The 24533-nt window shown below is 38.8% G+C and overlaps 1 protein-coding gene across 9 annotated transcripts in view; it reads left to right on the forward strand.

The window, feature by feature from the left end:
• The window catches only part of L3MBTL3 (L3MBTL histone methyl-lysine binding protein 3), a 104867-nt gene that overhangs the window by 30432 nt on the left and 49902 nt on the right, over window positions 1-24533 (forward strand). For 5 of the 9 annotated variants that reach the window (XM_070376654.1, XM_070376658.1, XM_070376657.1 and 2 more), the window contains 10 exons: window positions 11-85; window positions 1537-1696; window positions 2839-2971; window positions 4751-4835; window positions 6467-6558; window positions 8629-8733; window positions 10264-10399; window positions 12327-12418; window positions 14869-15020; window positions 23128-23204. In XM_070376654.1, the coding sequence (XP_070232755.1) occupies window positions 11-85; window positions 1537-1696; window positions 2839-2971; window positions 4751-4835; window positions 6467-6558; window positions 8629-8733; window positions 10264-10399; window positions 12327-12418; window positions 14869-15020; window positions 23128-23204 (1107 nt within the window). The remainder of the gene's footprint in view (window positions 1-10; window positions 86-1536; window positions 1697-2838; window positions 2972-4750; window positions 4836-6466; window positions 6559-8628; window positions 8734-10263; window positions 10400-12326; window positions 12419-14868; window positions 15021-23127; window positions 23205-24533) is intronic. The other 4 variants (XM_070376659.1, XM_005907404.3, XM_005907405.3 and 1 more) reach the window with 4 other exon arrangements.

Here is a 24533-nt window from a genome sequence, read left to right on the forward strand (position 1 = left end):
ATATCTCCAGCCCCGACCTCTCCCCCGAGCTCCAGGCCCGTATTTCCACCTGCCTACTGGACATCTCCACCTGGATGTCCCACAGGTACCTCAAACTCCACATGTCTAAAATGCGATTCATTTTCTATTTCTTTCTCCCGTCCCCCAACCTGCTTTTCTTTCTGTAGCCCGTAATATCAGTTGATGGTAGCACCATCCATCCAGTGGACAAGCAAGGAATCTAGGAGTCGTCCTGAATTTGGTCTCTCCCAGCCCCATAGCCTATTACTGAATCCTCTTGGTTTGTGTTTCCTAAATATGTCTCAGATCTGGCCTTTTCTACTTATTATCACTGCCGCTGTCTTCATTTAGGCCTTTATCACCTCTCACTTGAACCACTGCAGACATCTCTTAAAAAATCCCTCTGCTTCTGATCTCCCCCAATTTATCCAGCACACTGAAGTGAGAGGAACTGATGTAGATTGCTTATCTGACACTTCACCAACTTCTTGTTGTCTCTTTAGCAAAACATACAAAGATCTGGGTGACCCGCACCCACATGCTTGCTTTTGTCTCTTTGCTCTCTGTTCTGTTCTTTGTACGCTGTGTTCTGGCAGGGCCAGCAGCACTGAATTACATAGAATTCTCCCAGGACTATGTGGTTTCATGCTTCCTTGCCTTTGCTCACACTGTTTCTTCTGGCCAGGATGCTGTTTCTCTCTTTGTCGAGTTGGTAAATTCCTCTTTGGCCTTCAAAACTCTATTGAGGCTTTCTATCAGAAAATCTTTTCTCGAACTACCCACTGCCCCCCCGCACCCCCACCCCGGGCTGGATGAGTCACTTCTTCCTCTGCACTGCTTCTGGAACTTGTTCATGCTTCAATTATTGCATGTATCACATTTTATTATAAATATTGGTTTTCTTGCCTGTCTTCTCTTCTAGACTGTGAGCTCTCTTGGGCAAGGTCTGTACTATCATTATCAGTGTCTAGCATAAATGGGTGCCTAATAAGTGTTTGCTGAATGAATGATTAGCCTAATGATTCAGACGAAAGGAAATGTGGACTCCTAGACAATATGGATAATTATGAGTCAGGAGATCTGCTACATTAAAAGTAAAACAGAAAGATGATTCAGCCCATTAACTAAAACTCATCAAAAACATTATATAACATAGATAACTCTTTTTAAATTTTGTCAAAAAGATAACAGCTGTAAAGGACTCTATGGACGGACAATTTCATCTTCTGAATTTAGTGACTAATGAAATTTTCTTCCACTTTACTTTGAACTCTGTAGAAAAGGCATAAGACAAGCTTTTGCTTGTCTTTTCTACAGGTGTTTTTGTTATGTAAATGATTTGAGTGATCCCAGTCCAGCCCATCCACCTGTCCCTCCCAAAGGAATGATCAATGTTCATTCATTCATTCAACAAACATTATCCTTTTTATTGTGTTGCTAACAAAATTATTAGAAGAAAAAGTTTAAATGTATTTTGCCACGATTTTTGTCATGGTTTTAAGTTTTTTTTTTTTTTTTCTTCTTTTCACCTTCTAGTCTTTTCTGAGAAGACTGGAATGCCTTTCAGGCTGAAGGACCCAGTGAAAGTAGAAGGGCTTCAATTCTGTGAGAACTGTTGTCAGTATGGCAACGTAGATGAGTGTCTTTCTGGAGGGAACCACTGCAGCCAGAACTGTGCTCGACATATTAAAGACAAGTAGGTTTTTGCCCACATTCCACTTATAAAATGAGTTTTAGAGTCCAAGGGCCTGGTGCTTGGGAATAGAGAGGTTTAGTGTTCTCTGACGTCTGTCATCCAAATGCCTCCCCCCCACCCCCACCCCACCCCTCAAGACTTTCCCTTCGGAGGCACTTGGACCCTAATCCCACTGCTGGACCAGGTGGCTTCAGTTATACTGCTCATGTCCTACCTGCAATACAATCTTGGCCTCTTTCTTTAGTCTTTTATTTACATTAATTTTCTCCCCAGCCAAGAGTATTTAGATCTCTTTGGGCTACATACACGTTTTAGTGACGCTGATCCTTGTGAAAATGTCCTTGGGTTTAAATTTTAAGAGTTCTTAGGCAATTGAGCTAAAACTCCATGAATGAAATACAGCTTCCCCTGACTGAGCATCCACTAAATGGCCATAGTGAGGAGTCTTGTAATTGTGTCTCTGTGATTCTCAGGACAGACTGAGGATTCTGAGACAGGGCCATCAGCTGTGACTGATGGTGGTGTGATTGCCTTGTGGGACTCTGATGAGGTCAACTTATCACTAACAAGGTGTATTTCCTGCAAGTACTTGTCTACTGCAAATAAATGACTTGGTATTTATGTTCTTTTGGAGTTTCTCATGTATTTTAATTAGCACAGGCTGGGGAATTGTCTGTTTTTGTTGGCCATCTGGTATTTTGCCAGATTACATTTGGCCTTTTTTGATTGAACTTGGCATTCTCAATAATTGCTAGATTGTTGCTTTAAAATCGCCACCAAAGACTAGGATAGCTCCAGATAATCGATTCTTTTATTAGTATGGATGGTAGCTGTGAAAAACCAATAATTTAAAACTTGTTAGAACCTGTTTCACCTGTAGGGCTGGTGCCCTTTTAAAATTCTATCATTAATTACATAATTATAATAATTATATAAATTAATATATAAGCTAATTTCCACTTTTTGTCTTGACAGTGTCATTCATGATTTTTGTCTGAAGTGTCTCTTATCTATGATATTCTAATACATACACATTTCTCTTCCTGGTTAAATATTTTTAAAAGGTTTTTGCATTGCTAATCAACATGCAGATATTTGATGGGTATTGTTTCCTAGTCACTCTTTTGGGTTTATGAATTCAGCAGAGATCAGAAGGAAGAAAGGGACATGGGAGAAGACAACGAGGAAGAAGATTCTAAGTGTAGTAGGAAGAAAAAGCCAAAGTTATCTCTGAAAGCTGACTCCAAGGAGGAAGAAGAGCGGGATGATGAGATGGTCAGTACCCACAGGGCTTCTCCTTCTGCAGGTGGCACCAGGGTTTCAGTGCTGCTTCTGTGACCTTGTTTTACCATCAGCAGAGTGCCCACCTGTCCTCTCTGTGTGTCACAGTCCTCATCTCATGATGAGAATAATAAATAGTATAGTACCCCTCCCTCAGGGTGAAGAAGTAGGAAGTCCTGAAATTTATTGCTGGAGTGAGAGAGTCACTGGCAGAACCTTCAGTTCTGCAAATTAATTTTAAATTCTTCTTGACAGCAAAATGCCAATCTCATTTTGGTAAATTGCAGACAGATCTTATAATACTATGCGAGTAGGTAGAAAATGGCAGATAAATGTCAGATATATTTAGGGAAAACTAATTCAAAATATGCTAATTAAAACATAAACATCTCTAAAGTATTTATTAGTAGCTCTATATGAAAAGACAACTTTGAAGTCTCAAAGCATTTTCCTTAAGATCAATATTGAGCAATGATTATTGGTTAGTCACTGTTTTAGGAGCTGGGAATTCAGAGATGAATAAGATAGCAGAAGGACAGAATCTTTTTTCTCAGGGACCTATAGTAAACCACTAGGGGAAATATCAGCCTGTGGTAAGCACTGTGATGAGAAGTACAATAGAGCATTGAGATAATCTGACTGTTTCAGGCTAGGTTATCAGGAGGCCTCCCACGGAGGGTGGCTTGGACAGTATGATCTGCATAAGGAGACTGATGTCAAGTTGAGAGTAAGGAGCTCTGCAGGGCAATGGAATTGTTTGAGGAAAAGACCATAATGAAAAACATGTATAGCATGCTTTATTTAAGGAAATAAAGAAGACAAGGTTGCTGAGCCTTGAAGGCTAGAGAAGAGTGGAGTAAGATGAGACTGAAGAGTTCTCTGCAGTCCAGGGCTTTATGGTAAACCAGAGTCATGGGTTGTCACTTTACTCTGAGTGTGCTGGGAAGCCATTGGAAAGTAGAGGGCAAGGGGAATATTTTGATATGATGTTTTAAAATGATCACTCTAGCTTTGACATGTGAGAACAGAGTAGAATCAGGAAAACCAGCTGGAAGCTTATTGTAGTAGACTAAATAAGAGGGCTGTTTAAGATAGAAGGCAGTGGTTTTGAGATAGATGCTAAAGGCAGAGTTGGCAGGGTATATGAGGGAGAGAGAAGGATGAGAGATAACTCCTAGCTTTTTGGCTTGAACTGTTGACTGGGTAATCATACCATTTCTTGAGAATGGGAAGGCCAGAGTGGAGTATAGAAATTAGAGTACGTTGGCCATCATGCGTTTGAGATACTTATTAGATGCCCAAGCGAAAATCCCAGGTAGGCATTTGGATATATGAGTCAGAGCTTGAGATATAAACAGGGGATATTTAGCAGACAGATAATCTTTCAAACCTAAGGAGAGTGATTGGATAAAGAAGAGAAGGGGATTAGATGGCAGGAGATGTCAGCAAAAGGCCCAAGAAAGAGGGGTGGTGAGGTACCAGGGGACCCAGACCAGAGTGGTCAAGGAACTGAAAGAAGAAAGCTTTTCAAGGAGGTGGGAATAGTATCTGTGCTATAACAGAGTGTAATTCTTGGAAATATTCTTATTTTGTAAGGACCTCAGGCCAAGAGCAACAGAGTTCTCAAGTGACCTATATTCTTTCTTTCTTTCAAAGTTATGAAGTGAAACTGAAGAACAGTGCAAAAAATTGCTTTCTGACAGCTCTCTAACTTTTCATTGGTGCCAATATCATGAACTTTTAAAAATCATAAACTTTTCTGCTTTACCGTAGGAAAACAAACAAGATGGGAGAATCCTGAGGGGTTCACAGAGAGCCCGAAGGAAAAGACGAGGTGATTCGGCTGTATTAAAGCAGGGTGAGTTGATGAAAGGAAGGTTTTACTTGTAATTTTATGAAGTTGAAAGTATTTCACACAGGCAGACATTTTAGTCTTAATTGTAATGCACACTATGGCAGTTAAAGGATCGTTTGGGGATTTTCTTTGGTTAAATTGTGTCAATAAAAGTTGGAGTTTAGAAGAAGTAGAAAAGGGCAAGGGGAAAATGGAAATTAGCAAGTTTCAAGCAGTATCAGGGAAAACTTGAGATCATTTTCTGTTATTTATTTTTCCATCAGGTAGGTTCTTTTACTTCTGCACTTTGACTAAAACCTCTGGTCTTACTCATTTCATAAAATTTTAGATTTTTTTTCTTAATGTTTTCTCTCAACCATGACTTCCTGACACAGTACCCTTTTTTCCTTTCTTTATTTCTCGAGGAACACTTTATTCTCTGAGGAATCTAGAGCTTAGGCCCTGCCCTTCAGTACTTGGTGGGCTAATTTGCTGCCTTATTCTTCCTGGACCTTGGGTTGTCTCCCCAGAAGCTTCTGTGTGCCCCACTAGGGTGTGTCGAAGGACCTGCCACATCTGCCCGGCCGGTCTTCCATGTTAGGTCACTGTACTTTGCACAGTCCCATCCTGACCTGCCAATCACATTGTTCCCATGAATCAGGGCCTGAACCCAGCGCTTCTCTTCAGGGTTTAACCACATTCCTCCCTTGTTCGTCTCTTAAAAACAGTTTGAGATGTTTCTACTTGCATCAAGCACACAGCCTAACTTTTACATTTGGATGGCCTTCTCTATTTCATCACTGACATTAAAGGTAGTAAATTCCCAGTTACTCTGCACTCTGCCTCAAAAATGTCTTTGTCCTTTCTGTCCCTTCCCCTTCATTTCTTCTACTCTCAGGGCTCTGGCCCTTCAGTGGCCTTGTTGCTTTAGCCATTTCCCTCTCTTAGGTCTTCCATTTTCTTCCTCTTCAAGAGCTTTATCATTGCCTGTTCTAAGCTCATCTCCAAGTATCTTTCCCTCAATTTTAAAAGGGAAAGGCTTTCCCATCAAGCCTAACATTATATATCCTTTCTTCATTTTCATTTTTTTGTTAAATTAACCCCAAATAAAATTGCTGTAGACTCTGTATCTTTATCATTTATGTGTTCTTTTGCAACTTAAAATTTGGGCTTGGATGCACTGATTTCCCCCCCCAACCCACTTTCTCCAAGTTAGCAGCCAGTCCCTAAGTTACTCAGTACACTGACCTTTTCGCAGTTCTCAGCTTCTTGATTCATTAGGAAAAAACTTTGGAGCATCCTGCTTCTTACTTGCTGAGCTTCCATGATTCTGTTCTATCTTGGCTTCCTACTGAGTCTCCTTCATTTACTTTAAGTTCTTAAAGTAAATGTACTTTACTTTAAGTAAAGTACTTTAAGTTTTTAAAAGTACTTTAAGTTCTTCTGTTCCTTTCTTCTACACTCATTCCTGGGTATACACATAGTTTACTTTTTAGCTCTCATTTCTTCAGAAGAGGAGTCAGGGGAAGAAATTGAGAAATATCAGTCATGGAAACAAGAGAAGAGCTAGGCCTAGGGGTCGTTAGGGAAGTGACAGTTCACAGTAAGTATCCTGCTCTGGAAATTCTATCAGTTTAGTCTCACTTGCCTTTCAGGTTTGCCTCCTAAAGGAAAGAAAGCTTGGTGCTGGGCATCCTACCTGGAAGAGGAGAAAGCTGTGGCCGTGCCGGCAAAGCTGTTCAAGGAGGTACCGACCTTTCTAGAAGGCATTGTGCATAAGGGCAAAGGAGCTGGAACGCTGGTCTGGAATTAGTATTGCCGTTTCTACTATCTGTCTAGGAAATGTGACTTGGGATAATTTTTTCAAACATTGTTTTTCATATGTGGAGGGGGAAGTGGGAGGGTAACTATCATCATATATGCACACCTCCCCTAAAGCCACATGTGTGGGCACACAACGCACATACAAGCACACACCTACAGACAGACGCTGCTTTCTGTCAACGTTTGTTAGGCTTTCATGCATTGATTTGAAGGAGGATGCTTCTGTTACTACTGAAAAACTAGTAGATAAAGAAAAACAACATAAAATGTCATGGCTTTGAGAGAATAAAGATGAGTTACTAAGGTTTGCATAATATAACGGAACATCAAAAACCAGATTGTTAAATAAACTATAGTAAAAATCTTTTATCAGAAGTGAGTTAAGATCAGTAAAAGTAGTTCTGAGTAGGAACTGCTGTCACTGGGCTAAACCAGGGATCAGCAGACTTTTTCCATAAAGGGCAATAGAAAATCTTGTAGGCTTTATGGAGTATATGGTCTCATTTGTAACAGCTTAACTCTGTTCTTGTAATGAAAGCAGCCATAGGCAATGTATAAATGAATGAACATGGCTAATATTCCAGTAAAATTTAATTCACAAAAACAGTGGTCGGCTGGTGTGTCCCATAGATCGTAGTTCACTGACCCTTGATTTAAATGATTTAATTATGTATCACATGATATATAGTAAATCTGCCATCAGTACTTTGTTACATACATATTAACGCACCATTTTTAAGAAGTGGTGAATATTCAATAACAATTTTTTTTGAAAACTGATGAATAGTAAATGTTGAGATGATTACATTTACATTAAGACTTTAATTCAGATATAATAGCAATTGCATATGACTTGTTCTGTATAATTATTTTTTGCAACTTTGGTCCTTTGCATAATAGACATTTTTACACTTTAAACAGTTTAAATACAGTCAATTATTTGAATCAGCAATACATTCATATGATTCAAAATTTAAAGTGCTATAAGAAAATTACGTGTACATATAAGCAATATATAGGCAAATCTTCCCCCTACCTTTAACCACATGATGACATATGTCACATACTGTTTTGAACTTTGCTTTTTTGTCTAACTGAGTTTGGAGATTATTCCATCTCAGTTCATTTACCCACTTCCATCAGTCTTTTATACTCATACATATTTCATCTTATGTTTGTTTCATAATAATACAAACTGGTCCATACTGTGGTTGACATAAATGTCATATATGTATGTCATATATATATCACATGAGTGTTACATACATACATGTGTCAGTCAGTAGAGACCAGCTTAAGTTATTATGGGACAGATATGAGATGAAATATTATTTGTATATATGGACTGCAAGTGTGCTCAGTCATGTCCAACTCTTTGCAACCCCATAGACTGTGGCCCGCCAGGCTCCTCTGTCCATGGAATTTTCCAGGCAAAAATATTGGAGTGGGTTGTCATTTCCTTCTCCACTATGTGGAATGTATAATATATATACATGAATCTTTTGGTAAGTAAATGCTTTAGTGAATAGCCTCATACACTGCTCATTTTGCACATATGTGGCTATCTCTGTTGGGTAACTTCCTAGGATTAAAATTGCTGAGTCAAAGAGAATGTTCTTTTTTATAGATCTCAGGAGATTGCTAGAGGTTATACAAATTTATATCCCTATTAGCAATGTATTTATACATCTCTTTCCCTAGAGCTTTGCTAGTGTAACCAAACTTTTTGATCTTTATCAGTCTGATAAGTGGAATCTATTTTACTGTAATTTTACTTTGTATGACTCTTTGGGGGGTTGATCATCTTTCCGAATATGTAAAACATTTGAATTTCCTTTTCTGTCATCTCTTTGTGTTGTCTGTTTTCACATGAGATGATTGGGTGATCCTTTTTTGTTTTTTTCCCTGCATTTTTAAGAGCTGTTTATGATTTGGTTATAAAGTCTTAAGAATGATTATCAGTCACTAAAACTGCTGTCATTTTACATTTTAGTATCAGTCTTTTCCATATAACAAAAATGGGTTTAAAGTTGGCATGAAACTAGAAGGCGTGGACCCTGAACACCAGTCTGTGTATTGCGTCCTCACTGTGGCTGAGGTAAGCTCTGCCTCCTCTTTATTTTTAAGATAACATAGTGCTTATAGGGTTTTAATAATGGGAAAAGATGCCATTTGTTGAACACTTCCTTTATGCCAGGCACAGTACTTAGTGTTTTGTAAACATTACCTCATTTAATCTTTGCAAGAACCCTTTTTCATCCCTGTTCTATAGATGAAGGAACTGAGGCTCAGAGAGGTTAAGTGAGGTATACAAGGTCACACAACTTCAAAGTAGTAGAACCACGATTTGACCCTGGTCCATTTGACACCATAGCCTTTGCCATACCATGTTCCTTAACATAAGAGACAGACCAACAGATACTTGTATTATTTTTAGTATTTCAAGGTATCTCTGAAGTTTTTCAGGAAAAAATGTCCAAGTCAATTATGTGTATCTTAGTACAATATATGGACTTCCCTGGTGGCTCAGACGGTAAAGCGTCTGTCTACAATGTGGGAGACCTGGGTTTGATCCCTGGATCGGGAAGATTCCCTGGAGAAGGAAATGGCAACCCACTCCAGTACTCTTGCCTAGAAAATCCCATGGTTGGAGGAGCTTGGTGCAGGCTACTGTCCATGGGGTCGCAAAGAGTCGGCACGACTGAGCGACTTCCATTTTCACTTAGTACAATATATTACTGAGAACTCTTTAGAACTTTTTTTTTCATTTATGTGCTTGACTCCTTGTTCTGTCCCTTGAGTTGGGGGAGGTATCTTTTAAAATTTTCCTCAAAGAATCAGATGATCTTGTGTATTAGTTTTGCTTATAATTTTCCTTCAGTGACTTAGTGGTCTTGTAAGAAGTTTGGCTCCTACAGAACATAGAACCCATCTGCTGTGCTAATGGGAAGAAGATTCAGAGGCTGAACTTTTGTGAGCCCAGTGCCAAGCGTGACCTGGCAGAGGTTCCATAAACCCACGTGACTTTTTAACTTAGAACTCTCCCAATCAAGTGCCGCCCTAATTTAAGCAGATGTGTGACCTCAGTGTTGGGCATGGGTTACATAGAGTGAGTTCTCACCACATTCCAGGGATCCTGTTTCATCTAAGTATGAACTGGGGAAGCTCTTCTTTCTCACAACTCTGCTACTGGTGGAAAGGAGACTGTTGACTTCTCCCCGTGTGTGCACCAGCCTTGGTCTGGCCAGATATCACTGCGTGTGGAGCTTTGTAAAGGACAGACAGCCAGCACTGAGCCAGTGCACAATAGGGCACCCACGCTGGGCCCCTGCAGGAGCTGTGCACCCTGTGCTTGTACAACGCAGGGGATAAAGAGGGGGACTTGTCTACATGGGAGAATTATTCTTCACCCAGATCCATGTGCTTCTAATGGCACTAGGAATGAGGCTGAAACCCCTAGCTCAGCTCTTCGCAACAAAATAACGTTTGCTTTCAGATTTTGTTATTTGTTCACTTGTTTTTGTGGCTTTTAACAATGGTGCTCTAATATAATCCATATCATATTTGAGATCCATGTTAATTTATTTTTGTACATGTGCACAAATATTCTGTTCTTTACCTATTACAGGTTTGTGGATACCGGATAAAGCTGCACTTTGATGGATACTCTGATTGTTACGACTTCTGGGTAAATGCCGATGCTCTGGATATCCACCCAGTTGGGTGGTGTGAGAAAACTGGCCATAAACTCCATCCTCCAAAAGGTATTGTCACTTTTTAATTTCATATTTTATATTTTGAAAGCACTTAATTTCTTATATTGTAATTTAGATTTTTGAGAATTCAGACTTTGTGGTTACTCAGGTGGGCCCAAATTTAAGCTTATTGTTCATGATGAAAGATGTTTTTTAAAGTGAAAGAAATTAAAAAAATAGAACCCTACTTAAGAGAATAAACTATGTCCATGTACTTATTTGCATGTCACATAACACTTATTTGATACTTTGACTACAGATTTTAGCTACAAATTTCTATCTCATACACACACACACACACAACACATACGTGCATACCTTCTTGAAATAACTGATTACAAAATTATTTCTAACCTGTTTACATAACTGTGTTTACTAACATTTCAGTAAGTAAAAAACCTTGAGAAATTGTGCATTGAACTTACCTTCATATTTAAGAGATTGGAAAGGAGACTATACTATAACACTGAAAAGCAATTTGGGTGAGGGTTGAACTAATAGTGATTACTCATTTATTATTAAGTTTTTATATTACAGTCTGCCAATGATTTTGCCTATTTCATCTTTACAAAATATCCAAGAATAACAGATTGTATCTTTTTCAGTTCATCCCTAGGGTATTTAATAATATCTTACTTCCTTTCTTTTCATGTTGCATTCAGTATTGTTTGCTTGATGTGAAAGAACCAGGTTACCAGTCTGATAATTTTGGTCTGGGTCTCAGAATTACTGGGGCTTCCCTGGTGACTTAGACGGTAAAGTGTTCTGCCTGCAATGCGGGAGACCTGGGTTTGATCCCTGGGTCGGAAGATCCCCTGGAGAAGGAAATGGCAACCCACTCCAGTACTCTTGCATGGAAAATTCCATGGATGGAGTAGCCTGGCAGGCTACAGTCCATGGGATCGCAAAGAGTTGGACACGACTGAGCAACGTCACTGGTTATTGCTGCTGCTAAGTCACTTCAGTTGTGTCCGACTCTGTGCGACCCTATAGACAGCAGCCCACTAGGCTCCTCTGTCCCTGGGATTCTCCAGGCAAGAATACTGGAGTGGGTTGCCATTTCCTTCTCCAATTCACTGGTTACTACATCATTGTAGTATTATTGAAGTTTTTTTTAGTGGGGGTTATTGGATTTTAGTGGACAAGCCATCTTTTGGTTTTAAGTGAAAAATTAATGGCAGAATGGTATTTTCAGATAACTGAAGGATTGAACAAAAACACCTAGAAAAGAGAGGGATGAAAAAGAAAATATGTAAGCCTTTACATAAATTGGCCTCATATGTGGTGAATTGTTTTTTTCACACCACCTTCTGGACTTTGATGGAAGTAGAAAAGAGAATCTACTGGGTAAAATTAAATGCCCAATTTCCTTTTTAAAGAAATGTTGGCTTTACCAGTGTTGAACATGAACTGGTGAAAACTAAGGAAAGGACATTTCCATTATTGTAGTTGGCCAGCATGCTCACTTCATGTCATTCTTGTGGTGACAGGCTAGAAAGATTTTATCTCTTGTAGTACCATTTTTTCCAGCTTCCCACTGTCCCTACAAGTTAGTCTCCCAAAATAGAATGAGTGAGGGAAAAACAGAGAACTCAACTACCGAAGCTCACTGCTAATGAATTCTACCTAAATACTGGTAGAAATGGTCTGGTAATGAAAAGAAGTCCACCTGAGGACAATGTGTATTTGCTTCCTCACACCTTTTCCTTTCATCCGTTACCATTCATTCGGAATTGAAAAAATAATACAATTTGTTGGAAATAAATACCCTGTGTATAAAAATCCTTAGAGACTAATTATGAGTTAAATACTATCCATTAAAAAAGTCACTTGACGGCTTGATTTTGGCATGTTGGACTTACAGATAAAAGTAAGAATGGAAAGCTAAGTATGAAATATTTTGGTATTTTACTGTCTCTATATGTGTGAATCCTAGGATATAAAGAAGAAGAATTTAATTGGCAGACCTATCTCAAGACATGCAAAGCTCAGGCTGCTCCCAAGTCATTATTTGAAAATCAGAATATAGTAAGTACCTCCAAGATACTTTTTCTTTCACGGGAAGTGGCTTTTGAGTGTTTCCTTGGATAAATTACAAGTGATAACAAGAAACTATAATAAATGTTATTGCTTTGGTAAATAAGGTGCTCTTAAGCTTTAAAGTTAACTAAAAATTATCATGAATAAATATCTTTTTAACTATATCATGGCTGTCTTTTTGAAAAATTAAATAGTAAAAGGCAACATAGTAGAAAACCTAGGTATACTTCACAGTTAAGGCGCCTAAGCAAATTAAATTGACTGGGGCATTTTATGGTTATGGTCACTTGATTTTAGGAGTACTGTTCAGATAGGATTCGCATAGTGAGATGAATGTAACCCTACTTGAATTTGCATCCTAGCTATCATTTAAATCTTTTCTCCAGCTTCTAGCTCTGTTTTGCAGTGTTAACAGGAGCAAAGTCCAGATGTGTTTGTATTTTCTACTTCTTAAGCTATGGGCATCTCTGAGGAGGCCTGATATGTTACAGTGTTCTGCCCTGATCAAGTTCTGATCTAATTGGAAAGAATAGAGGACACGCAGGTGGAAAGCCAGAATCTCACCTTTATAGTTGATGAGAGCTCAGTTGCAGTACATGTGTGGCCTATATCTGCTGACAAATGAGTCTCTTGATTCTGAGCGCTGGAGTTAAGAGATTTACTGGCCCTTCCAACCTCACCACTCTAGCCCATGAGCACTGGACCAGGGCAGACTACTGTCTTGCAGGACAGAGCCTGCTTCCAGAGGGGAGCAAAGTGGAAACTATATGCCCTGTAGGCCAGCTTAACGGTGTGACCACTTCTTCCTTCCAGATTGACCAGTTAGGTGACAGTGTGGAGAGAGGCCGTCATATTTCACTAGGGATTCCCTCCAGATATCAGGAATGAGAAAAACCTTCTCACCTACCCCACATACTCTCCACTTGGGAAATGACATTATCCAGGTGTTTTGAGGGCAGCAAGTCTAATGGCTGAAACATTCTCTAATCAAATTGAACATAGGCCAGCTTGAGTTAGAGAATTAGAAGGGGATTTGTGTGTGTGCGCACACACATGCATTTAGGTAATTAATAGAGATAACGAGCCAGATTATTATTTTTAAATATCTTAATTGAGAAGATAGCTTAATTGCTGAGATGTCCATGCTGCATAGTCAGTCGGCATTCTCCTTCAAGATGAGGGAGGCCAGTCAGGTGGAAAACTCAGCAATTGGCTTGCTGTTACGGCTCCAAGTTTCCTAATCCTTGTCTGGTTCTCTGATGATGAGTTCAGTCAGGTATTTTTGAGCCACTGACCATCATCTTAAATTCTGTGCATTGCTAGCACAAAACTGAATCTTGGACCGTGTGTGTTTGGTATGTAATTAATTTTTGTATTTCTAGATTTCTCTACCTAAGAATACTCAAATATTTATGGTCTGATACAGAAGTCCAGGGCTTAAATACGTAGTAACAGTACCTGTGTAGCATTAGTGCCTGATCCTTCGACTCAGACAGGACTTCACTCTAACATACTCAGATACGTGCCTGTCCACATTTTTGTGATGATAGCTGTATAATTATAGTAAAAAGAGATAACATCTATTTTGCTTAAAGTAATGAGAAAAGTGTCTGTATGCTTCAGCCTGGACAGAAAGATTTTTTCTGAAGGGCAGAAATGACTTGTAGTGTGTTGTGATTGACACTACTGATATCCAAGTACTTCTCTGAGATTAGGATATTTTTCTTCATGAAATATTTTGAGGAATGTTTACATCCACAGCATTTCAAGTACTGCATCTGACTGAATTTTTATTGTTTTTGTTTCATGTCCCAGATGGCCAATAATCTGTGGATTTCCTTATACTACAAGCTATTTTGAATGGCTTTATGTATTAACAGCCAGCTTTTTGGGTGCTATTATGAATAACATCTGGATTGTTGAATTACAGTTGTAATAATTTCCAGCCTTTCATATAGGAAGATGGCCTACTTTTAGTAGAGTACCCTTTTGAAAGATTTTTCAGAAGTGGGAGTGAATTTGTACTGACTTACACACATTTTTAACTTGATTATGTGCATATTTTGTATGAAGTAATTTTCATTGTTAAGTCTGTAATAAAGAAAGAGAGAAACTGAAAGTAAACTATACGGTACATAAAACTTGGCTAACTAGCATAGTCATCTCAAGTACCAAGACACAAGTTAAGATTAAGTAAACTTTTCAAGGTTGTGGGTGTGTTTGCTTTAAAGGTCCAGATAATTAATTGGGTGTAGCAACAGAGCGTTTTTCTTATTGCTGCTTCTTGGAAAGCAACTCTGCTGCAAAACTGGTCTATGATTTTTAAATTATGTGAATATAGCGATGGATGCCAGGCTTTCAAGCAGGGGTGCAGAGAGGGTTCAGGTCCTTGTTGTTAAGTGTGTGCTTATCTCTAATTAAATCTGTATATTTCATAGACAGTGATCCCATCAGGCTTTCGAGTTGGAATGAAGCTTGAAGCTGTAGACAAAAAGAACCCTGCATTCATCTGTGTTGCTACGGTAACAGATATGGTGGACAATCGTTTCCTCGTACATTTTGACAACTGGGATGAGAGCTATGACTATTGGTGAGACATTTTTCATTGCTGTGTGCATTTTCTAATTGATGTTTATTCAAGTACTTATTTAAAACCAGTAATAATGCAAAGCAGAGAACATAAATAACAGTATTCTGTACTCTTTCTCATTTTGGATTTTTAACTTTACCTGTTCCATATGTCATGTGTTTCTAAATAACATCCTTTAGTTCTACTTTGTGATTTGTATTTTAGTTGACTGCCTCCTATGAAAGCACAGTTCGTACCACACTCCCAAGAGACACTCACACATGTGTGCACGCACAGATTCACACTTCCCCTCCTCATCTGAGGTGTCTTCTCTCATTTCTTAAGAAAATATTTTAATCTTCCTTTCATATTTTCATGCCCAGCAGCTAATTTTACTATTTATAATGACAATACAAATTATTAATTGAGGAATATTGTTTTTAACCCTTAAGGGTTTTGGCTATTTTATATAAAGTGGCAGGAGGAACATAATTATAAAGTTATATAATCATGAAAGGATTATAGTAAAGCCGTAAGATTTTGATTAGGCAGTTGAAATAATGGTTTTTCATACCTAATTCACGTTCACTAACAAAACTATAGTTTGCTGGTGAAAGGAATTTCTGCGTGGTTTAGTTCTTTCTGGACAATACTTGCATTGAGAAGTGACAGTTATCTTTATAAAATATGGCTAATGTTGCAGTAGCAAATGGATGTTAATTTATATAAATGTAGCTCAGTTTGAGGAAAACTTGTTTCCTGACCTTTTTAGTGTGTGTATAGTTAAATATTCAGCAGAGCCATTAATAATTTCCATTACTTCTCGGATTGGATTCTTGCACAGTCATCAGTTTTACTTGTGTTGTTTTAAAAAAGGAGAGACATTGAAAGCTATTTGCTGTTTAGACTTTTAAAAGATGAATTATAAAAATCAGAATTATATTTTATGTATGGTTTTCACAGAATAATTTAAAGTAGCTCCATGATCACATCACATAGAATCAAGTACTTTTGAATATTATAGTAAGTTTTACCCAGCTTTTTTCTGAAAAGCATAATTTTCCTCATAGGATATCTTTTTTATTCAATTTGCAATCAAATTTGTTACTGAAATACAAACCATTTCAGGTGTATACAAAAGTTAGAACAGTAGAGTGACCTCCTGCAGGCATTACCTACTACTGGCAATTACCAGTATATACCAATCTTGTTTCCGGTGTTTTCCTGCTCTAAAATCCCAACTCCAGGACTGTTTTGAAGCAGATTCCAGATTCCATAGCATTTCATGTCTGAATATGTATCTTCTAAAGATAGAACTTCTTTTTCTTTTTTCAAATATATAAAGTTATAAATAGCATCATGTCACTAACATACTAAAACATTATCCCCCAACTATCTTGGTTTATTAGCTTTTGGTCCAAATAGGGTGTGCATTGTATGATTGCTTTGATGTTTCTCTTGATCTCTTTTGGTTTATAGTTTCCTGTTCCTTCATCGTTTTCTTCCCCCTGTAACTTTTATTTAAGAAACCAGGCTGTTTGTCCTGTTGACTCTGCCACAGCCTGGATTTGCTGATTGAATCCTCATTGCATTGCTTACCATGTTCTTCTCTTTCTCATATTTTCCGCAAACTGGTGGCTTTTGTTTCATTTAAAATTATCCATACCTGTCTTGAATGAGTGAGTAGATGAGAAAACTATGAATTTAGAAATATTGGAATCTGTCCTGGGTAGAACATATTTTTCTCCCTCCTGTGTTTGATGTGCTGTGTTGATGGCAGTACCAACATGACAATTGGGATCCAGTCCTTTTATTAATAAATGATACCTTATTTATTAGAATCTGTTGAAATGAGAGCTTTTTGCTTTTAAAGTTCTGATTGCTTCAGGGAGAATTTTTTTAAAACAGCTTTTGCCTGATTTAAACACAGTAGGTGAATGTTTCAGTTATTTTTGTGGTCCTGTAAGTATTATAGGGTTTTAAAAGTGCAGGTTCCTTATTTGACATAATATGTATTTCCTTTAAAAGCATTTATTCTTCTGGGGAGAAAAAAAGTAATGAGAAAGTCTAGGAGAATGTATCACATTTTTCTCTGATGCCAAATGCCTAGGGAATAGGAAGCATCCTAGTTTCTTATTAGAAAGAGCAGGGGAAAAAATTGATCTCTTTCAGCAATGATTTTGCACTTTTACGAGCACAACCAAATTATTTTTAGAATGGAATGTACTTTGAGGATAGACTTACAATTCTAACTGTTGAAGTTATATTTGTTAATTGTCAGAAAAAGAATAACAGTGTGTTCTCTTCCTTGATATGCAATTAAGGCATATTGAAAATTACTTAAGTGCACTGAAATTTCTCCAACCTTATTAAATATTATGTTCTTTGATCTTTGAATTTTGGAATGGTTTTTATCTGCATAAATTAGTTACTTAGGTATGTAATTGAGGTTACAAATTGGATTGCTTTCCCAATTTAAAATAGTTTGAAAATGAGATTTTTTTTTTCCTTTGAAACGGGCAGTGATCTTATCTCTTTTTACCTTAGTGGGAATGTGAAAGTGTGTTTGAATGCGCATGTGCGTGCACGCACTCTCTCACACACACACACACACACACACACACATACATTTGTGGTACTGCGTGTTTAATTGAAGTAAAACATTTCTTCCTTTCAAAGAGTAATGCTATGTGGCATTTAAATTTATGTAGGGTTGTAGTAGTTTTTAATGAGAGCAAACAGTATACATGTATTAGAATAAAAATTGGTTTACCTCTGGGTTTTCTTTACACTTTTGTTACTAGTAGTTGGGCTCTCTTACATGTATACATTAAGAGTAATAGTAATTTTATGTGTCTCCCCAAATAATGTTGAAAAGTTTGCATTGTGTTGTCAGTTTCTCAGAGCAGTGTGTGTGTCATCAACCATTATATTCAAGAAACACCCCTTGATGGTGGTGGTGAGTTACAGAGATGACAGGGACCTAGGGACCTCTGCACTTCAGTCTTGAGAGGCTCGGTGTCTGGGAACAGAGAGAAACACAGCACCTCTGTCTTGGCTGCAGAGTCCATGGTGGTTAGCACTTAATTATTAGAACCAACTGCTTACTGTCTGTGGTGGCATGTGGAAGGAAGGACTGACTGACTCACTGAAGGTTTCTCAGAAAGATCTTCCTGGGGACATGGAATTTGAACTGGATCATAAAGAATGATAGGAGTTAGTACTTAGAAGTTGGGATGAAATAGTTCTGGCCAAGGAAAGCACTTACTTATGTTTAAGTCCATGGAGCAAACAGGGATATGTTTGGGGTATGGCAGCCTTGGTATTCAGTAAGTGACTTAATCCTTCTAAGCTTTAGGTGCCCCCTTTGGAAAAAGGGTTAATAGTCCGTATCTCACAAGATGTTGTAAGGATTGAAGTAAGAATTTTAGAAACAGAAACCAGTTTGCAAAATGTTAAAGAGATGGCCGTTATGCAAAGAACTGACTCTTTGGAAAAGACTCTGATGCTGAGAAAGATTGAAGGCAGGAGGAGAAGGGGACGACAGAGGATGAGATGGTTGGATGGCATCATGACTTGACAGACATGAGTTTGAGCAAACTCCGGGAGTTGGTGATGGACAGGGAAGCCTGGGGTGTTGCAGTCCATGGGGCTGCAAAAAAGAGTCGGACACACTGAGCGACTGAACTGAACTGACTGAAAGAGATGTCTGTAAGGCACATCGGGCAGAGAAGTTTAGCCCTGAAGGTGAAAGTGGATTATTGTCTTAGAGGGAGTAAGCCCCTCAGGTGTTGAGCTTGGTTTTAGGCTGAAGGAAAGAAGCCGCTGTTGAGGGAGAGTGGAGACATCTGAGACTGGATAATTGAGGACCCCAGGCCCATAGGAGAAGGGCTAGCCTTGGGGAGAAACGAGCTTTCTTCTCTCTCAGTGTAGAGAAAATGAAGACTTGAAAGGAACATTGATGTTAGGGTGATGAGATGGCACCTCCTTTGTCTCTTCCTGGTAGTCACCTTGTTAGTGAAAATCAGGTTTTATGCTTGAAGCAAATTATGAATATTGAAAACAGCTTCTGTAGGGAATGAGCTTGGAAATGAATTAAGGATGAAAAGGAGAACGAGATGACTCGGTGGGATGAGGTCTGGGGCTTAGTAAAACAGAATGATGGAAGCCCTGAAGAGTTAGCACAGAGTGGGAGCCCAGAAAGTAGGCACTGGAAAGAAATTGGCAGTCATCATGCTTTGAATTCAGGGAGTGGGAGAGACCAAGTGTGCTGTATTTCTTCAAAGAATCTAAACCATTATTGCTTGAAATGAAGACTTTGATGTGTTCCTTAAGTGAGCAACTTGAAATGTTCTTATCCGACTCTCCGCCGAGATCTGGGGAGCCCAGTGTGTGCATATTAGTTTTGTTTAGCTTTGCCAGTGACTGATGAAACCAGGGCCCTTTACTGTCAACCCGAAGCCACTTAACCTCTCAGTGTTTCCATGAGGGTCTTAATGTTTGCTCACTTTATATGACACGTGTGGGTTCTTCACGAATTCTTATTTCTATTATTATCTACCAATCTAGGTCTGATTTGGGTCTTAGCAGCCTTCATAAATAATTTGTACGTACTTGTGAAATGGACTTAAAAATTGTTTTGAAATGGACTTTCTTAACAATACACATAAAAACCCGGAAGAAAGAAAGGAAAGGCACAGGGAGTAACAGTTTGCCAAACATTTCACCATTAGTTGTTCTTCATTGTTTCTTCTTGGTTACATTTCTGCTTTTGAACACTAGATGGGACTAAGAGATGACTTGTGTTTCAATAGTAACAAATAATTTCACAGCCTTCCCACTTCTGAAGGAAGTATTGTTTGTTTATAGAGGGGCTGTAAGTCAACTAGATAAAAATGAGGCTATTTTTATTTTCATAATTGAGACAGCTTCTTTATTTTATTTACCGTTTATTTTAAATGGTGATTTTGATCGATATTTAAATAATATTGAAACCTCATATGAGATTCTGGCTGTACAGGAACAAGTGGCCAAAATATGCTACAGTGTTTTCTTTACTTGTAATATATAGAGAAATCCAACAAACAGAATTGTGTCTAATGATTTTACTTTAATCATCATGAACCTGACATAATTAGAAGTACTTGATAGTTGTCTTAAACTGAAAAAAATTAAAGAAATATTACATACTTGTTATTTTTTTCATTTTTAAGGTGCCATTAAGAGTTTTCCCTAGAATAATATAAAAATTTCCCTAAAATAAAGGCTGCATCATTACTAATAATCCATAGCCAAATGATTTTCCAGGAAAGAATAGTATAACTGGAAAATCAAGATCCATAGTTTTGCTTATACAGTTTAAAACCATGCATCTGACGGGATTGGGCATTAAAGTGTACTGAGATTTCTATATATCCCTCACCTGCTGCTGCTGCTGCGTCGCTTCAGTCGTGTCCTACTCTGTGCGACCCCACAGACGGCGGCCCTCCAGGCTCCCCCGTCCCTGGGATTCTCCAGGCAAGAACACTGGAGTGGGTTGCCATTTCCTTCCCCAGTGCATGAAAGTGAAAAGTGAAAGTGAAGTTGCTCAGTTGTATCCGACTCTTAGTGACCCCGTGGACTGCAGCCTACCAGGCTGCTCGGTCCATGGGATTTTCCAGGCAAGAGTACTGGAGTGGGGTGCCATTGCCCTCCCAGCTTAAGAAAAAAAAAAGCTTTCTTTTTCTATCTAATGTCTCATGTCTCTACTTCTTTTAAAAACAGAACTCCTTAAGTGTGTTTTCTGAGCTAGCTGTGCTCATTTCCTAACATTTTCTCCTAAACCCACTCTGTTCAGGCTTTTGCCCTTTCCCATACCCAGCTCCACCACAGCAGCTCTTGTCAAGTATACCAGTGACCTTTACGTTGGTAAATCCAGTGATCAATTCTTGCTTTTTCTTTTCTTTGACCGAGCAGCAGCATTTGACCCAGTTGATTTCGTCTCTCTCTCTCTCTCTCTCACTTTCTCTCTCTCTCTCTCTCTCACTTTCTCTCTCTCTCTCTCTCTCTCTCACTTTCTCTCTCTCTCTCTCTCTCTCAATTTACCAGTCATTGTTGTTTCTTGGACTTCCTCGCCTTTTCTCTTTTCTGCCCTCTATACTTATTTTCTGGATGGTCACATCTCTGCTTATGGCTTTAAATACCATCCTATTTGCTGATGACTCCTAAATGTGTGTTTTTATCCTTGATCTTGCCCTTAAATTCCAAATTTTTGTGCTCATGATCTACTATTTTACATGCTTGTGAAACATGTTAATATCAGATCTGTTCATTCACTGTTTGGAATGTCAGGCTGTGCTTGCAGTCTTCCTATCTCAAAAAATGGTAACATCCATCTTCTAGTGGCCATGCCCAGAGCCTTGGAATGTTCTGGACTTCCCTTCACTCCCACTCTGCGTCAAATCTATCAGCTTATCCAGTGGATTCTTCCTTTAGAACATTGACCTAAATATACAATCACTTCGTATTATCTTCACCACCAGCACTCTGGTTCAGGTTACCCTCCCCAAATCTGGTAAAAACCTTCCAGCAGCCTTTTGTCTCCTTCCCAAATGTGGTTTACTATCTGCAAAGCAGTCAGACTAATTTCTTTAAAACATAAATCAGATTATACAACTCTTCTGCCTAAAACCTTTCACAAAATGTTCTAGTAAACATCATTTTACTCTAAGATTCCAAGACCTTACTGTGGCCTAATGGCCCCTCTTGATATTTCCTGTTCTCTGCTTCTCTCAGTCCATTCCTAACACAGTTCTGCTTGGTATCTCCTCTTAACATAGCATCTGTACTTGCTGTCCTCTCAGCATGGAAGGCTTTCCTTTATATATTTGAGTGGCTCAGTCCTCTCCTCACTGTTTTCAGATGTCATCTTATTTAAAAAGTCATCTTGACTATGTGTTTTGAAGGAATATCTTAACCACTGTTTCACTCTACTTTTTTATTCCAATTCTTTACATAGCATTTTGCCCCCAGAATATACATTTTGTTTGTTAATTAATTTCCTCTTTTCCCACTATACTATAAGTTCCAAGAGGCTGAAAGTTGGTATTTTTTATTTGCTACTGTATCCTCAGTGCCTATCCCAGTGTCTGGCACATGATAGACACTCAGCCTTTCAATGAATGGCTGAGTGAATGAATGAATGAAGAGTGTTGCATGTTGGGATGAGAGTACTATATGGAACAGGTTTGATTAGGAGCAAGGAATCAGATGTGCATACTGGTAAAGAGGCCTTGGCAAAGCATATACTTGACTGAAGTAAAGATGACAAAGAGAAGAGGTAAGGAAAAGAAAGACCCCATCTTAATACCTGGTCTCTGCCATTCTAATGGGCAATAGAGAGAGTGTGTTTGCTTTTTGAGGGTGATTGCGCTTCCTGCTTTTGTATATTTGTCCTTAGAAATACTGAAATAATTTTAGCTTGCCTGTGTATATGCTGTTTATATACATGTTTATTTTTCCAAATGATTTTCCTAAATGGAAATTCCAAATTTTAGTGACATTATCTTTACATTTGCTATGTTTGCAGTTGTGGAATATAACACCACTTGTGTGGGAACAAAGACTATTTGCCTGGTGTCAGTTTTGTATGTTATATGTATCTGATAGAAATCTCCTTGGTACTAATATGTTGGAAGAGTGAAAAATTCTTTGGTTTAGCCCTTTTTTCCCGAATAAGATAGATTGTGAAAAGGTAGAACTTGGTGTCGGAGAAGGCAATGGCACCCCACTCCAGTACTCTTGCCTGGAAAATCCCATGGACGGAGCAGCCTGGTAGGCTGCAGTCCATGGCGTCGCTAAGAGTCAGATGCGACTGATCAACTTCACTTTCACTTTTCACTTTCCTGCATTGGAGAAGGAAATGGCAACCCACTCCAGTGTTCTTGCCTCGAGAATCCCAGGGACAGGGGAGCCTGGTGGGCTGCCGTTTATGGGGTCACACAGAGTCGGACACGACTGAAGTGACTTAGCAGTAGCAGCAGTAGAACTCAGTGTAAAATGTTCACAATCACTAACTTTTTTTTTTTTTTTTTAACTTTTACTGGTATTTGAGAATTTTCCCTAATTACCAAATTTATATAACTTACAGGTGTGAAGCCTCTAGTCCACACATTCATCCAGTTGGTTGGTGTAAAGAACATCGAAGAACGCTCATTACTCCTCCAGGTTTGTGTTGATTATGTGCCTGCTGTTTGTTATTTATGTCAATTTGAGTTTATTTTCATGGGCTAAAGAGCAGACTCTGTGACTTCATCATAAGACAATGCATTTTTGAGCATGTCACTATTTAACATGCCATGGCTGCTGCTGGTATGAAGTGATAGAGTGGTCAGCTCACATAGAGCGTCACTGTGGTGTATGTGGCTTCTTGTGGATACTCCTGTAATGAAAACTGTCATGGTCATAGGGAAAGGATGCCCCCTTGGCTTGTCAGGAGCTGTTGTGTGGATGTTGCCACAGCATGTAAGCAACAAAGACTCAGCTTGGAGCTTCAAATACTTGTCTCGTTCTATTCTGCCAGCTAGTGTTGTTTTTAGGCTTGTCCCTTGTTCCTTGATACTGCTTCCTAGTTAGCGCCTGATCATTTACTCACTCAGAACCAACCGTTCCTATGATGGACAAGGCAAGTCCCTTCTACCTCCTGCATTTTCTTCTATGTTCAGGGATGAAAGCTTCTATTCTTTACTGATTTACAGAACTGTTTTGAAGGTGAAAGAATAATTGCATAAACCATGTAATGTTAAAGTAAGATATTAATTGGTTTGGTAACTCAAATGTGCTGCTGCCTGAAAGACCCCACTCAGCCCTCCTAGGTTAGGAGCCAGGCTTCTCTGGTGGCTCAGACGGTTAAGTGTCTGCCTGCAACATAGGAGATCTTGGTTCGATCCCTGGGTCAGGAAGATCCCCTCGAGAAGGAAATGGCAACCTACTCCAGTACTCTTGCCTGGAAAATTCCATGGACTGAGGAGCCTGGTAGGTTACAGTCCATGGGGTCACAAAGAGTCGGACACGACTGAGCGACTTCACTTTCAGGAGCCAGTGAATAGTGACTGCCACTATCACCATCTGAATTATGTTATACAGATTCTTTTTGGACTTCGCAATTTGATATTGATCTTTTTATTTTTTTCCTTACCATCCTTTTGGTCATCATTGGCAACCCACTCCAATATTCTTGCCTGGAAAATTCCTTGGACAGAGGAGCCTGGTGGGTCACAGTCTATAGGGTCGCAAAGAGTCAGATAAGACTGAAGTGTCTTAGCATGCACACAGGGATCTGTTAAATTAACAGGACCAGTGAACAGCAGGTTCCTGGCTATGTCTTCACAGCCTGGGAAGGGGTGTGTGAAGTATCATTACTGACTTCTGATGTGAGGCAGATTACCAAGTCTTCTGTCTCTTTTCATGGACTTTTATAATTCAGTAGCAGAGAAAGTATATAGCTTTTGGCAAAATTAAAAAATACAAAATGGCATGTGAAAAGTACCAAACACA

The sequence above is a fragment of the Bos mutus genome, chromosome 9 (genome assembly GCF_027580195.1).
Source record: "Bos mutus isolate GX-2022 chromosome 9, NWIPB_WYAK_1.1, whole genome shotgun sequence".
NCBI lineage: Eukaryota > Metazoa > Chordata > Mammalia > Artiodactyla > Bovidae > Bos > Bos mutus.